Source organism: Alligator mississippiensis, chromosome 5 (genome assembly GCF_030867095.1).
Source record: "Alligator mississippiensis isolate rAllMis1 chromosome 5, rAllMis1, whole genome shotgun sequence".
NCBI classification, from domain to species: domain Eukaryota; kingdom Metazoa; phylum Chordata; order Crocodylia; family Alligatoridae; genus Alligator; species Alligator mississippiensis.
Window position 1 is genome coordinate 83,521,889 of NC_081828.1, and position 17,365 is coordinate 83,539,253.

The 17,365-nt window shown below is 47.2% G+C and overlaps 1 protein-coding gene across 17 annotated transcripts in view; it reads right to left on the bottom strand.

Moving 5' to 3' along the window:
* Window positions 1–17,365, bottom strand: part of TNS3 (tensin 3) — a 571,451-nt gene that overhangs the window by 289,626 nt on the left and 264,460 nt on the right. For 15 of the 17 annotated variants that reach the window (XM_059728559.1, XM_059728554.1, XM_059728556.1 and 12 more), the window contains one exon: window positions 3,486–3,523. The exons of the other annotated variants lie outside the window; for them this stretch is intronic. In XM_059728559.1, the coding sequence (XP_059584542.1) occupies window positions 3,486–3,523 (38 nt within the window). The remainder of the gene's footprint in view (window positions 1–3,485; window positions 3,524–17,365) is intronic. 17 annotated transcript variants of the gene reach the window in all.

The following is a 17,365-nucleotide window of genomic DNA, read 5'->3' on the forward strand; positions in this document are numbered from 1 at the left end:
TGCTCTGCTGTTTGAGCCACATGTAATAATGCCTTCATGCACGTTTACTAACCTCAGTGGGCTCTGGGTCAGGCCCTTAGCATACACAGGCATTGTTGTCCTCAATGCAGATACGACAGTAACAAAAATGCAACTGTTCCCTCATGCACTTCCTTGCTGCATAACTTTCAGCTGACTAACTGCTGACCTTATATCTCATGGTATGTTTCATTGCTGCAAAGATGGTTATTCTGTACCAGCACATGAACAGGATGGAGACCAACATGGCAGACACTAATCTTAAGCTATAGAGTGGCACCACAGAGTAATACTTAAATTGGAAATAAAATGCACACTGGGCAGATGGGGGCAGTTCCACTTGATGTTTCTGAATGCCTTTCCATTGATTTCAATGGTATATGGAACAGCTTCTAAAAAGTTCCTGGTAACGATTTTCATTGCTTCACTACCTGCAGTGTCTGCAAGGTCCTTCCCATATATTTATTTCAGTAAAATATACTCCCTCTTTGAAAAGCCCTGTAAACTTAAACTTAACCTAAGAAAATATTTTTTAAAAGGCCAAACTATACCTTGATTTGTCTGAATCAAGAATCATCTTAGAGAGGCTTTAATTTTCAGGCTGAGTGAGGCCTTAAGCACAAGGTTCTGATCTGAGGTCAGACTGAAGGAACAGTTTGACACCACCGCTTCCTTTTAATTTTCAACAGCACATCCAGCAAGAACCCTCCATTGGCATGAAGAGCATAAAATCTGTCAGGAGCCTGACCTCTGGTTCCTTGATGGTTCACTTACATCCCTCTCTCAAAATTTAGAGAAAGCCTGGCTCATCTGGAGTCACACAACATTCAGCCTCATCCTGCTTCCATGTATTAATTTTGCTTGCACATCCCTAACTGCAAAGTCAATACACAATACAGATATTCTGTAATACATGCTAATATAATTTAATACCCTTCAACTTATAATTCTAAAATATACAGGGATCTTAGTATTTGTAAAGTTAATATTACCCTATTTTTTTATTTTTTGTGCAATCATATTTTCAGTGCCAAAACTCAGATGACAGACAGTATTAAAATAAAGGGAAAAATGGACTTCCTGCTTTTATGGGAAGATACATTTATACTGCATTAAGGGCCTATGATCTGCTGAAAAAGCAAACACAGAAGTTTACCTAATCAGAGCTTCATGGTCATGCTCACACCCTACTCCCCAGCAAACCTATGCCTATATAATACAGGCCAACTAATTTCACAGGCTATTCCCAGTCAAGTACTGTACAGTCACTATACCTTTATCTCAACTGTTTTGGAGTTTACAATCCACACATATTTAGAATATCTATTTTATAGCTCATTTGATAGATGACTGTGACAGGGGACAAGCTCAGGACTGAGTCTCGAGTAAGGCAGTCCACCCAGTCTCACCTGACACGACTTTGCTATTACAATAAACTGGTGGTAAATGCGGGATGCTGCCCATTACATGCCCTGATGCCAGGGGGTGCTATCCGCGGCTCTGTACCTCCCCTACACCTTGGCCCATACCTTGCAGATGGCAAGATGTAATCATATCCCGGCCCCTAACTCCAGCCTCTCTCATTGGGCTCCATGTCACTCACTCATACTGGGCTCCTTGCCCCCCCACTACACACACACTCGGGGCTCCTAGCCTCTGGCCTCCTTGCTTCTTCACTAGGCTCCATGCCCCTCACACACTCTAGGCTCCTAGTCTCTGGAATCCTTGCCTCTCACTAGGCTCCATGCCCTTTCCCAAACTCTGGGCTCCTTGCCCCTCATTCGCTCTGGACTCCCTTGGTCCCACCGACCTCCTTGTTGGGTTACCCACGAGGGTGTGGGGGCTGGGGTTATGGGGCGCACCGCCTTGCCTTTCACCAGGGAGGTAAAAGGCCTGGCATTTCTTGGGGGCTCCCACGCCACTAGGAGCCCCGCCAGGCTACCCATCCCCAGGAGGGTGTGGTTTCAGGTCATACCTAGACCAATGAGGCCTCCTCCTTCCCCAAAGCCTCACCCTTACCTCCAAGGTGTTCCAGAAGCAGCTCAGCCCAATGTTGCCTCCTTGGCTGCTCAACACAGACTGCTGCCTCTCTGGCCTATGTTTGAAATGGCCACCCTCATCAGGCACTTAGCAGCTGCCTGCTCCTGCCCTTAAAGGTGCATTATCACAATGATACACCAAACAACCCTGCATTCCAAAGGAAATCTGCCATCATGACTGCACTTAACTGTGCTGGCTGAAAGCTTGCTGGCCAAGCAGTGACCTAACCCTGCCCACTCTTAGCTTTATGGGAACACACAAAGGCCTGGCTTGACTCCTCCTGCATCCCCTGATGGCAATCTATTTGTTGGGACATCACCTGCCAAAGGGAAACGTATTTCATTGCCCGTAACATCCTGAATTTTAATCTCCACTCCCTTACTTGGACCAATGGAGAAAGGTAACTTCTGAGTGACACCATTAATTGTAAATTTTCTTCCAGATGTCAATTCCTTACATCCTACAGTGTAAAACTTTACACTTTGCCAAATTTTAGCCCACAGCAAATTCTCTAAAGCAGTGGGTTTTTACCTGTGATCTGAATACTACATCTAAGGGGTCCACAAAAAATCAAGGCTATGTCAATACCCAAACTTAAAATTCAAAGAGGACCACACCTCCCTTCAAAATTTCCAAAGGGTTCTGCACCTCCATTCAAAAATGTTTAGGGGTCTACAAATGAAAAAAGGTTGAAAACCACTGCTCTAAAACAACACTCTTCAGCACAGATATAATTATCCACACATAAAAATCTGTATAATACAATAATAGTAATAATAATAATGGCTTTCATCTTTACAGTTGTTCCATGTGAAAAGCCAAAGAGGGAGACAAATACTGAATGTGTTATTAATTTGCTCCTTCACACACACAAACATCTTAAAACCACGAAAGCAGGTGGCTCCTCAAGTGTACTATTTTTTCCCTTTTCTCCCACCCAGCCCACCTCCCAGCCACCAAGTTAAAATTGTTCCAACATGTCACGGATTACTCCTTTGCCATCCCCAAATGTTGAGGAACAGCCCTTTTGCATGCACATTGGTTTAAACCATCCCAATTTTCTGTTGGCTTCTCCTTCTGCTTTTATGCCAAATGTAGCAAGGGAACAAAAAGCGCACAGTGCTTTGGAAACATCACTGTTAGTGAATATATTTGTTTAACCAGAGAGATAGGCAGACAGATAAATAAATATAGATATTGACATATACATTCACGTAGGAAAAAAAAAAAAATCAAAGGGACTGTAGGATTAAAGCTAGACAGAAAAATTAAAGATAGTAATACTGTATTATTTATCATTTCTTGACAACTCAGCATCTAGTTAAGTAATCCTAATTTTTATCAGCTTGCATGTAATTTTTCTAATAATATTCAAATAAATATGGATTATCAACAAGCAATAAAATAAATTTTTGAAAGATGCTTACCTTTACTTCACATTCCTTGTGGCACGAATACTTGCAAACTAAAATAAAGCAAAGGAAATATATACATAAAACACTGAATGATGTTTTTTCCCCCCCAATACCTTTTTAAAACTTCCTTCTACCACAAATCTTGTCAATCCTACTGCCCTTTAAGATATATGTCTTCTTTTAGAACAGAATAAATATACAGTGGAACAAGACTTTCGTCTATTTATAAGTATCCTATCCTGAAAAGATTAATTTGTCTAACAGTAGTTAACCTCTCAGTCTTTCAATATATTTTGTCCTTTTACTATATAATTTGCTTGGTTTACCTGTAAGGTCCAACCACCTCTACATTTACCTGTATAGCTCTACACACACACCCCAGCAGTCCAGAAGTGCTAAAATATTATGTCTGAGCAGCAAACACAGCAATGCTAATTTTTCTTCCAATCAAATGCCTGAAGAGACCTGTAAATCTCTCAGTTCAACAGTTCTAAAGACCAAAATGAGTCAGAATCTACCCTGACTCAAGTGACCATGACTAGAATGATCATGTGTTTCACAATCAAAAACTGAAAGTGCTTTGCATAATCTGACCAGCATGCCCAAGTGAAAAATTAAAAGTTGGCTATTCTTTGAAGATGTTGGCCTAGATGATATCAGGATAACTCAACCTGATAAAAAAGACAGATTTAGGATTCATCAAAATACCACTTCTCTTAAAGAGCATCCAAATGACACCAAAATGACCTAATACCTGAAAACGTTTACTGATATATAAGCATTTTGCAGCTTTCACCTTTTGATTTATTGTTTAGATTTGCTTTATTTTCATTTCTTGTCCATTGCTATGCTAACTAAGAAACCCTGAGAAAATGGCATTTAAATCAGAAAAGAAAAAGCCCAACTCTGCAATGAAACATGCTGTGGAATTTATCGGTCCACTTGAAATCACAGTGAAGGCAAACAAAGTCAATGTTCTAATCTTACTTCTTTGCCAATGGCACTTATAAACCAAAACCAACATCATCTTCCTAGCACTTCCATCCAGGGGGATGCAACATCAGTTTCCTAGCACTTCCATCCAAGGGAATGCAGACATCCAGTTCTCTCCTATTTCTCTCCTATTATCCAATTATACAGTCAGACCAATAAAAGTAATCACCAAAAAAGAGCATCTATATAGGAAAGTTAACTTACATACTATAACTTCATACGTCTACTAGGTCTCCTTTACTATTGCTGAGAGTCCATGCATAAACAAGCTCCTAGTCTCTCTTTTCTTCTTTTCAATAATCCAGCCCCTTTTAAAGTCCATTTGAAAACCTTCTATGAAACAGTGAAGTAAAAAATATAGCACATTTAAAGAAATAATGTGCTGCCTTGTAAGTTTACAATCATTACAAGATGATCAAAAACCATAAACCAAAAAAAAGCATATTTATTAAGGAAGCACAACTGATAGAGAAAAAAAGTCTATTTTTCTACTCTGCTCATGAGAAACAATGAATGAGCATGAGGAAATTTGAAAAGCAGAGCATGCAATTATACTTAATTCAAAAGTAAATTCAAACTTTTCACAGCTGGCTCACATGTAACAGAATCACAGAGGTTATATGGTACATGACTGGGGACCCAATCCTGCAGTTCTTATGCAGAACCATGAATGCCCTGTAGTCAAACAGGAGTGTAAGGAGTGCATTCTGAGTAGCCTGCAGGATTCAACCCTTGCATCTTCATCCAACTTAAATCCATGGCAAACACTGCATCAAACCAAAGTCCCATGTTAAAGTCCAACTCATTTTGTATCAAAGGGTTAAGACCTCATGATAAATAGCTGTTTCAGCGCTACTAGTACATGTTTCAATACAACTAGACAATACATCACGCAAAGCACTTTCTGAAAAGCTATGGATCAAATACAGCCTGTTCATTCAACTGCATTCATTTTTAGCTACTTACATTGGTAAATACTCATCACTTGTACACAATGGGTAAATTGGTTTCATTCCAACTTCTCTGACAATTTCACTTCTTTTGGTATCCATAAAAATTCTATTTGACCAAGGTAATGCCCCACCCCACTTTCTCACTCACTGTGTAACAAAGCTGATAGTAGTAGAAATAATAAAGCTGGATGAAAATAAATGTGCTGGGAGTGAGATCACAGTCTGTCCAGATGCTGCAAGTACACAAGCATCTCTTTGTGCTCTTAAGAGGACAGGTGGCTTTCTTTCGTTCTGGGATGAGAGTGAAAATATTTATTGTACACATCACAGCTAAACAGTATAACAGGGAAATCCAGTAACAAGCAACAGATATGGGCCCCAGAACAAGAGCCAACATCCAAACACCCCATAGCCTCAAAGAAGGTAGAAGGTCCAGTTTCCTAAACATATGCAAATTTCATAACTCAACTGTGTCTCCATGTAGGACTAAAACAAAACTTCAAATGCAAGTATGCAAATTTTAGAATATTGAAACTAATAGATTCATAGACATTAGGGCTGAAAGGGACTTTGGAAGATCATCGAGTCCAGCCCCCTGCCCCAGGGATAGGAAGTCAGCTGGAGTCACAGGATTCCAGCAAGATAAAATGTCCAATTGACTCTTAAAGGAGTCCAGAGTAGGTGATTGCACCACCTCTGGTGGCAGTCTGTTCCAGGCCTTGGGGGCTTGGACTGTAAAGAAGTTCTTCCATATATCCAGCCTGAAATGGTTTTGGATAAGTTTGTGACTGTTTGGCTTTGTCATCCCATGGGGCGCTCTGTTGAACAGACGTTCCCCCAGATCCTGATGTACACCCCTTATGTACTTATAAGCAGCCACCAAGTCCCCCCTGAGCCTGTGCTTTTCCAGGCTGAAGAGTCTCATAGATCTCAGTCTCTCATCATAAGGCCTGTTTTCCTGGCCTATGATCATGCATGTGGCTCTCCTCTGGACTCTCTCAAGCTTCTCCACATCCTTTTTGCATTATGGAGCCCAGAATTGGGTCCAGTACTCCAGCTGCAACCTCACCAAGGCCAAGTACAGCGGGAGGATGACATCCTGGGATTTGCTAGAGAAGCATCTATGGATGCAAGCCAGAATTTTGCTCACTTTACCGGCTGCAACATCACATTGGTGGCTTATATTCATCTTGTGGTCAATCATGACCCCCAAGTCCCTTTCGGCCATAGTGCTAGCAAGCACAGCACTGCCAAGCCTATAAGTATGCTGCGGATTTTTCTTCCCAAGGTAGAGTACCTTGCATTTTTTGGCATTGAAGGCCATCAGGTTTTCGTCCGCCCATTTTCTGAGCCTGTCAAGGTCAATCCTATCCTCGGGTGTGGACGTTTTACCCCAAAGTTTGGTGTCATCAGCGAACTTGGCCAGTCTGCTTCTGACACCAATGCCCACATCGTTAATGAAGATGTTGAAAAGAATATGCCCAAGGATGGAGCCTTGGGGACCCCACTGGTCACGGTGCACCACAATGATGGACTTCCGTCAACTACCACTCTCTGGGTCTGACCTTGAAGCCAATTCCCCACCCAGTGGACTGTGATGTAGCCCAGGCCACAGATGGCCAGATTTTCTATACGACAATCATGGGATACCAGATTGAAAGCTTTTTAAAAGTCAAGATATATGATGTCAATCACTTCTCCCTTGTCCAGGTGATATGTCACCTGGTCGTAGAAGGAGATGAGATTGGTTAAGCAAGACCTACCTACAACAAACCCGTGCTGGCTATCCCTCAGGAAATTGCCTTCAGCTAGCTTGACAAGAATGGTCTTTTGATGATTTTCTCCAAGATCTTCCCTGGGATAGAGGTCAGGCTGATGGGCCTGTAGTTCCCTGGATCTACTTTCCTCCCTTTCTTGAAGATAGGCACCACATTGGCCTTCTTTCCAATCTTTGGGTACTTAGTCTGATCGCCACAAGTTCTTGAAGATCTGTGCCAGTGGCAAAGTTATGATGCTTGCCAGCTCCTTAAGTACCCTGGGGTGTAAGCTGTCTGGGCCAGCTGACTTGAAGGTGTCCAGCCTCTCAAGGTGGTCCTTCACATGGTCAACATTGATGAAGGGCAACAGTTCTCCCTTGCTCTGGCCATCCCATACCGTACTGAGCAAGGCTGTCCCTTGGGGCTGGTGAAAAACTGATGCAAAATACCCATTAAGCAGGTTGGCTTTTCCTAGGCGTCGGTTGTCAGTTGACCCATATGGTTTAGCAGGGGTCCACTGTTACCCTTGCTTTTTCTCCGGCTCCCCACATATCTAGAAAAGGACTTTTTATTGTCCTTGATATGTGTAGCCAGTTGGAGTTCAGTCACAGCCTTGGCTTTCCTGGTTCACTCCCTACAGGTCCAGGGCAGTGCAGAGTACTCTTCCTTTGGGGTGGATCCAATTCAAGTCTGGATTTTATGAACTGAGTCACTTCTAAAAACAAGAACTAATGTGTTCACTTATTACTTAGAACGCTCATTCAACTCAAAACACTCCATTTCAATTAGTTATAGCAGTGTGAGGTAAGATGAGCATTGCATCAATTTTACAGTTGGGTAAACTGAAGGACAGAGCTACTTAGGAACTACTGAAAAATGGCATAGTTTAGACTAGGACAGGGGCAGGCAATTATTTTGGCTGGAGGGCCATTTAACAAGTTTTGGTGAGCTTTTGAGGGCCACATGGGTAGCCCCACCCCTTGACAGTTGCCATATTGAAACCAGAAGTCCCAACCCCTAACCTCTGACCTTTGCCACCAGAAGTCCCTCCCCTTACTGCCCCTCCACACCACGATATTCCTTTTGGGAAGGGAGGGTTGCCATTGTAGAACCAGAAAAAAAAAAAATAATACACTAGAAGTCAAACACCTACTATAACATATTGTAATTTAAATTACAAAAAAAAATTGTCAGGATGAGGGATCCTAGTTTTCTCCATTTTAAAAAAAAACCCAATTTTCAGTTAAAAAAAAGTAACCCCAAATCCTCGTCTTTTTTAACTGAATATTGGGGATTTTTTTAAATCAGAGAAAACCAGGGTCCCTGGTCATGTTTTGTGTTGGTGTACTGTATATAGAAGGGATTGCATAGTAACTCCAAAATAAAGTCTCACTCTTTTATATTGGGGTGGGGGGGGGGCATAGGGTATGTTGGGATGTGTATATGTCAGTGGGGGAAGGGTGTGGATGTGTGAGGTCTGTGGGATGAAGGAGGGTGGGGAGGGTGGGGATCCCACACACACTCCCCCACATGGTGTGCAGCCCCATGGTGGCAGCAGCAGCAGGCGGGGGGGCTCAGGGCACTAGTACACAGATCCAGCCAGCACTGTGGGAGGGGGCGGGGGGAATAGCAGTGAGCACAGCCTTCCCAGCCACCTCTATCACAGGTACTCAGTGTGGTGCACCTGCAGCTCCCACACTTGCACTTTGGAAGCCCCATGCTGGACTCTGCAAAGAAGAAGGGGGCGGGGCTCCCTCCACTGCCTGCAGAGTGTAGGGACCTGCGCAGCAGGGTGCGGGGAAGGCAGCCAGCTCCAGCGCAGGGCTTCCCCCAGTGCGAGGGCTGGAGCTGCAGGTGTGCGGCATGGAACAGCAAGGCAGGCTGCGCTCCTCTCCCCCGCATGCAGCTCTGGCCAGAGCTGTACCCTGCTGGGTACCAGCACCCTGAGTCCCCCCACCTGCTGCCGGCAGCAAGGGCTGTGCACCATATGGGGGGTGGGTGGGGGGGGTCATTCATACCTACACCCTGCCCAGCCGAGCTCTGCACCTCCCCACCCCCCCACCCTCACCCCCCGGGTACGGGCTCCTTGCTCCACTCAACTGCAACTCCACCCCACCTCGCCCCAGCACCAGTCCCACCGTTTCCCTACTTGCTGCCCCAACTGAGCTGGATATCTGGGAAGCCAAGCAGGTTCCCATGGGGTGGCTGCAGCAGAAGCACCACCTGGAAACTGATGCTGGCTAGGCAGAGCCCTTTCACCTGTGAAGGCGGGAGTGAGGTAAAATAGGGTATAATGTCGGTTGTGGGGTGAACACATGGGCACCTTGCTCCCACCCTCACGAGTGGAAGGACTGGGCAGGGCACAATTCTTTGTGTGCGGGGGGTGTTGCAGTCACATGAAAGTTTCTGGTGAGCTGGATCCAACCCGCAAGCTGTATTTTGCCTGCTCCTGGACTAGGGGGCCCTGCCCAGCCTGCCCCTGGACCTGCCCCTTATGATAACCAGGGATCCTGGTTTTCTTCAATTTAAAAAAAAAAAAAATCCCCAATTTTCAGTTTAAAAAAAAGTAACTCCAAATGTACATTTTTCCATGATTAATATGAAACATCACTATATACATATACTATATATATATATATATTAGAGGTGCATCGATACATCAGTTCAATAACGAACCAGCACCAATATAAAGAAAACTGACTGCATCGGAAATAGGCCTGATGTGGCTGATAATTTGGCCGATGATTGCCTGCGCAAGCGCACAGCCACAGCACAGCACACAGGCAGCCTGGAGCACAGCCCAGCAACTGGGAGAGCTGCGTGCTGCTGGTAAGTCTGTTATGGTGGAAGGGGAGGAGGGAGGAAGGGTCTTGGGAGGGCAGATCAAGGCTCCCATGATGAGGGAAGGAGTGGTGCAGGTGCTGTCCAGCCAGGGTGGGGCAGGGTGCCGGATGAAGCCGAGGCTCGTCTGTGGGGCATGGGAAGTGGGGGCAGTTCCTGCCACTGTGAGCATCCCAGGAGGGCATGGGGGCTGGGGCTGTGCCAGGCTAAGCTCCTACCCCAGCCCCACTCCCTCCCTCACCCCAGGGACCCCTGACCATCCCCTCTTCCTTCCATCACAACAGACTTACCAGATGCACGCAGCTGTATCAGATATCGGATCGGTATTGGCCGATATGCCTCCTTAAAAATCAGCCCCAAAAATCTCTAATTGGCGCACCCCTAATATATATAAGTGGTGTGTCATTTAAATAATGGAAAAACATGGATTTGGGGTTACTTCTTTTTTAACCAAAAATTGAGGATTTTTTTTAAATTGGAGAAAATCGGGATCCCTGATGTTAAACCATTTTGTTTCATACTCAGATTTTATGTTTCTCTAACCCTATTCTTATTCAATTTAATATTTCACTCAGTGAGGTATTTCTGTTATATACTGCAAAAACACAAACACTTTAGGGTCATAGGATCCCAGCAAGATAAGCATCCAAATTTCTCTTGAAGGCATTCAAAGTAGGTGCTTGAACCACCTCTGGTGGCAGGCTATTCCAAACCTTGGGGGCTTGGACAGTAAAGAAATTCTTCCTTGTGTCCAGCCTGAAACTGTCTTGCAGGAGTTTATAACCGTTCAACCTTGTCATCCCTTGAGGCACTCTGGTGAACAATTGTTCCCCTAGATCCTGGTGAACACCCCTGATAAACTTATAGGTGGTCATCAGATTGCCCCTGAGCCTGCACTTTTCCAGGCAGAAGAGTCCCAAAGCTCTCAGCCTGTCATCGTAAGGTCTGTTTTCCTGACCTCTGATCATGTGCGTGGCTCTTCTCTGGACTCTCTCAAGCCTCTCCACATCTTTTTTGGATTGTGGAACCCAAAACTAGACGCAGTACTCCAGCTATGGTCTCACCAAGGCCAAGTACAATGGGAGAATGACGTCCCAGGATTTGCTTGAGAAGCATCTATGGATGCAAGCCAGCATTTTGCTTGCTTTACTAGCCACAGCATCACATTGAAGGCTCATGTTCATCTTGGGGTCAATCATGACCCCCAAGTCCCTTTCATCTGTAGTGCTAACCAGCATAGCACTGCCAAGCCTATAAGCAGGCTGCAGGTTTTTCCTCCCAAGGTGGAGAACCGTGCATTTTTCGATGTTAAACACTATCAGGTTCTCACCCGCCCATTTTCTGCGCCTGTCAAGGTCAGCCTGGATCGCCCTCCTGTCCTCAGGTGTGGATGTTGTACCCCAGTTTGGTATCATTGGCGAACTTGGCCAGTCCGTTTCTGATTCCAATGTCCACATCATTAATGAAGATGTTGAACAATATAGGTCCAAGGACAGAGCCTTGGGATACCCCGTTGGTCACATGATTAAGAACAAAATGATGAAAAACAAAAGCCAAAATATTCCTCTGGGTTCCTTTTTAATTTTTTTTCATTACAAAATAAATAAAACAAATAAATGGAAAACCAAAGAGAAATTTTTGTTTTGTTTTGTTTTGAGCTGTCACTTATCAGGACGGGAACAATAAGGAGGAGGAAAAAAAGTGGAGAAATGCAGGACATAGGAGGGAGTGCCAAAAGGCTGGCAGTCTGAGTAAAAGGATGAACTACAGGGGAACAAGTAGAGAAATTCTATGCCAGGAATGGGCAAAATATGGTTTGTGGGCCACATCTGGCCCATGGAGCAATTCTGTCCAGCCTACAGCAGGTCCCTCAGCCCCACCAGGCAGCACTAGCATACCTCCATCCCATGCCAGCCCACAGCTTTCCCCGAGATGCCCATGTGGCAGCGGCAGCCCCCAGTCATGCCAGCTCAGCATGAGGTGTAGTGGAGAGGAGCAGGGGCAACAGTGGGAGCCCCAGTGACGGTGCTACACGAGGGGTCAGGGGCCGGTCTTCATGGAGACTGCATGCAGCTGGGTAGGGAGCTGCATCTGGGGCCAGGGGCCAGTCTCCAAGGAGACCGACCCCGACCCCAGCCCCAGATGCAGCACCCTCACCAGGGCTCCCATGCTGCCACTGCCCCCACACCGCTCCACATACGATGCCCCATGCTAAGCCAGTGGGGCTGGGGCCTACAGCCACTGTGTGGGCATCCTGGGGCAAGCTGCTGGCTGGTATGGGACAGGGGTACCATAGTGCCACCCACTTCCCCCAGCCCTGGCCCAGTCCTAGCCACTGCTTGTAAGTGTGTGGCGGGGCATGGAGTCACCACCAGGTCAACCACTCTCCCTGCCCCATCTGTGGGCTGCACACTCTGGGCTGGAGGAAAAAATGGATGAGGGCAGGGGGAAGGGAAGCTAAGTTGCCCCCATTTTGTGGCTCAGTGGTGAAACATGTCTGTCCCCTGCCCCTGCCTCCAATCCTCAGCCTCCCAAGCCTTCTCCACAGGGCTAGCAGCCCTCCTCTCCTGCTCATGGGTGCTATGCCCCCCCCCCCCCCCGAGTGAGGTCCAGCAGTGATTTCCAGCTCTGCCCCAGCCCCACGCTGTCATTGCCCCAAGATCCCAGCCCTGCCAAAGATGAAGCTCCAGGGAGCTGCACGGGCAGGTGAAGAGCTGCATCTGGAGTCAGGGCCAGGATCATAGGGTGGTGATAGCACATGAATGGGACAGGGCAGAGCTGCGATCTACTCCCTGCACATGGAACCCACACCCATCACAGGGGCATATGGGCAGTGGATCATGGCTCTGACCCAGCCCCAGCCCTACAGTGTCACCACTCCATGACCCCACCCTGTGATCTTGGCCTCAACTACCCATCCTGCTCCTGAACACTGCTGCTCAGGGCCCCATCCCACATAGGGAATTTTGGTGAGCTGTTGCATATGGGGGGGCAGCAAACCAGCCCATGACAGATCACCAAAACATCTTATGTGGCCCTCAGGCCCAGATACTTGCCCACCCTTAGTCTATGTTCAAAAAGGGTATGTCTACAGTGAATTAGAGCTGATTCAAAGGTCACACCCGAGCCTATGCACACCAAGCATTTACACTCTCTCTGTTTTGTATGACATTCTAGGATTACAACATTTATAGATTAATATCTAAACTTGATAACCATTCAACTGCTTTAGGGGTAGCTGCATGGATTGATTTTAGTTTGCCATTAAATGGTTGAAATGGGCAATCATTCACAATGTGTTGCACTGTGTGAAAAATCACACCACAACCACAGTCTGGACTCTCTTTGATTCTCCATTTATGGAGTAGGTGTCTAAATTTTCCATGAAGTGTCTGCGTGCAATTCAGGGAGGACCAAATCTTTCCCAGTAGATCAAATCCTGGCTGGGGGATTGTAGGGTTGCTGACGATGTATTTCTGCAGCAGGCTGGTATTTGCCCAGGCTTCCTTCCATTGTTCTTCGGTGTTCTCATCATAGAGCTTCTTGGCATATTTCCAGAAGGGTTGTCTAGATTTGAGCCTATCCGGTGGTGGCGTGGTGACATCCTTGTTGGGTTACTGATGGCCTTATGACATTCCCTCATGCATGCAGCATGGCAGTGGAGCTGTGGGGGAGCAACGTTTGCTAGGACTGGAAGCCATGGCAATATGTTACTTTTTAGCGTTTCTGATATAATCTGCATAGCTGCATTTAACTGCGTATCAGCAATCTTTGTGCGCAAGCTTCTGTTCCAAACTGGGGAGCATTATTCAGCTGCAGAGAAAACAAGTGCTAGAGTGGTCATTTGAAGCATGGTTGCATTTGCTCCCCATGTCATTCTGGCCAGATTATGCACAAGGTTAACTCATGCTTTCTTCTTTTTTTTTTTTTTTTTTAGCAACATCCCATAGATGTTCATGAAAGATGAGGCTCCAATCAAGAGTTACACTGAGGTATTTTGGGAACTTCTTATGCTTAACCTCTTCTCCACAGAAAGTGATGGTGAGTTTCTGGTCCGCGTGGATGTTGTTTATATGAAATTACATGATGGCAGTTTTCGTTGGATTTGGGTGGAGTCTCCAGCACGTGAAATATTCTTCAAGTAACTTGAGGTCTTCCCAAAGATCTGTCTGGACTTCAGCCTGGGTCCTTTGAGTAGCAAGCGCCAGGTCATAGACATAGTTGAATTGCTGGCTGGTGGTGACAGGAAGATCGCTTATGTAGACATTTAAAAAGGGCTGATGCAAGCACTGATCCTTGTGGGAAACTTTTATTTAGTAGATGGATTCTGCTCAGCGTTCCCTAGATGGACATAATATCGCTTGTTAGACAGGAGCATTGATAAATGGCAGAGGGTCTGCTGGCACCCGATGACCCTACACTACAAAAATGTAAACTTCACCCCTGGCGACAGTCCAGCCTAACCCTAGGACAGAAGGGACTGAAGTTACACATAAACTGGTATAAGTGAGCAGAAACTGGTTTAAATTTGTAACACAACAGAAGTTCAGTGCACATAAACTACTTTCAAAATGGCCAAAACCAGTTTAAGATAAACCTGGGTGGACGTAGTATCAGACTTAACTAATTAAGTTAAATCGGTTTATTGAACTTCTGTCCCAGATCCCCTCCAGATTCAAATTAACACACAGTCCCCAGCATCCCAGAATACTTTGCACCTTCCCAACAGTGCCCCCCCAGGGTGGGTAGGCTAGCCTTGGCCCAAGCTGTCTGCTCCTGCTGAACAGGGAGCATGCTCTAGAGCGGCATTTCTCAGCTGGCAGGTTGCAACCCAAAAGTGGGTCACAAAAATATTCAAAAGGGTCATGAGGAAGTCCCAGGAAAACCTGTGGAAGCTCATAGTGTTCCAGCCTGCAAGTATTGCTTGGGACAACTGGAGGCAGCAGGAGCACATGCATCTGCACGCGTAGACACGCGTGGCCAGCATACAGTGAAGCGAGGCCAGGTCGTGGGAGCAGCCCCAGCCACTGAATGCAGGTAACTGTATGGGAAGCAGAGGATGGAAGTCCAGAGTACTGTCTGGAGGGGGGGGGGGGTGTACACGCACAGGTGCTGGGGATGGTGGCCAGATGCAGGGCTGTGACAGGGCAGGGGGAGCGGCGAGGAGAAGGCGCCTGGCCCTTCAGCAACGGAAGGAGGCAAGGGTGGTCCTTCGCAGGGGGGAGCTGTGCACTTGGGTGGGTGGCACAGGGCTGGTGTCCATACACACAGGAGCCCGCATTCACTGCTCACACTCCAGCCCAAGCAGAGCTGGGGGAGGGGGAGGGCAGAGGATTGTGGATTGCGAGTGAGAGGCACCAACATGGCCTGGGGAGTGGGAGGTAAGGGGGCTGTGGCTTGGGAGTAGGGGACACCGTCAGGGTACTTCAGGTTGGGCACCAGCAGGGCCACGGGGGTGTGGGTCAGGACAAGCCATTGATCTTAGCAAATGGATCCCGGAATAAAAAAGGTAAGAACCACTGCTTTAGAGCCCCCGCCGCTCTAGCTTCTGGCCTGGGCCACTGCAGGCATGTGGCTGCATTTGCAGAATCAAAAGTAAATATCTGTTCACTTGCTTATTGGTTCACTGTATGCATCTTAAATTAAACTGCAAAGACTGAATCAATTCAGCCTTGGGTTTTTTGACTGTCTATACTTAGCCTGAAAGCTCTGCTGAACTTCTGGAAAGGAGGCTGGTTACACTTACCTCAGGCACCTCCCTGTTCTGCAGCATGTGTGGATCTCACCTGGGCACTACATGCCTCAAATCACAAGAAGCTGCCCACCAGCAGCCATCCCATAATTCTCTGTTCTTGATTTTTCGGTCCTTCTGCATTCCCACCTTTCCTTTGCCACTGCCCATAAGGAGAGATGAGCAACCCACAGACTGATTTCTACAAGGGCTGTGTAAGGGAACCTAGGATAATCCTAGTGTCATGCTGAAGAAATAAGCAGCACAACACAAAGGATCTTGGTGTATGCTATAAGGTATGGTACAGACAGGAAAGGGCAACTCAGGATGACTAAGGACAAACTATTAGAGACTGACCCCAAATATCAGTGTAAATAAACCCAAAGCAACTGACTGATATGCTAATGTGCAGAGACAGAGGCTCTTACCCTGTGTGGGGTAGATTCTGTAACTAAATGTGCTCTCTCTGCTGCTGCTCCTTCTTCTGGAAGTTCCTGGAACAGCTTTTAATCTCCATCCCAGAGCTCTGTTTGTGGTGGTGGTGTAGGGCTGTGGGGCACGTCCAGATAAGCACGCAAGTACCTCTTGCAGCATCTCAAACCCCTTTGAGACGCTGCAAGAGTATGTGGGAACAAGATCACCAGATATCCACAGGTCCAGACCCCTGGATATCCACCCAAGGCACCGACCGCCGGTCCTACAGCCGGTGAGTGAGGGGCTTTTTTTTATTTTATTTTTTTTAAAGTGCCAGGATGCTGGGCCTGGGCAGGGAGCCATTGGGAAGGGACTGCAGGAGCCAGCAGGCAATGGGGTTGGGTAGGGCAGCGATCTAGGGGGCTGGGGGAATGGGCAGGGGATGGGGATGGGTGGGGCAGTGATCCAGGGGTCTGGGGGGAGCAAGCGGGGGGTGGGGCTGGGTGGGGGGGGCTGTAGCCCCTGTGGGGTAGCAGTCTATAAGCTGTGTGAGGAGACTGTGCCCTGTGGGGGGCAGGAGACCCATCCCTTCTGAGCACCCCCTGATAGTCCCCCCCCATGATCTACCCACACCTACTCACACACCCCATGTCCCCCCACATCCCTCCACCCTGGACCCAGCTGGTGGTGGGTGACCTCCAGAACACTTGGGGCCAGGAGAACATTCTTTGAGAGTTCAAAGCAGGCCACCAAACTGGGAACATCTTCCAGGTGACAGCTGACCGGATGGCCAGGCAGGGGCACACAGGGCAGCAGTGCCACACTAAGGCCAGCTCTGCAGTCACAGCCCACTGGCAGCTGGCCCAGAGGGGCAGCTGTCTCTACTGGCTGTACAGTCCCCATCTGGGTCTGGCAGGTGTGCAGCCTTCAGGCCACATGCTGTTGCAGGTGGCAGTAGGTCACAGCCAGGCAGCAGCCCCCACTGCCAGACTGCTGCAGTAGACAGTGAGTGCAGGGAACGCTCAGAGCTGCTTCAGCAGTCCAGCTGGCACAAGGAGTAGTGTCCCCAGGTACCAAATGGCTGAGCCCCACAAGCTCCTGAGAGCAAGTAGCCCTGAGCTACATGCCTGGGAAGCTTTTTGTACTGATGGGGCCAGGACAGGGAAGCTTTTTACACTGCTGGGGCCAGCACAGGTGCTGGCC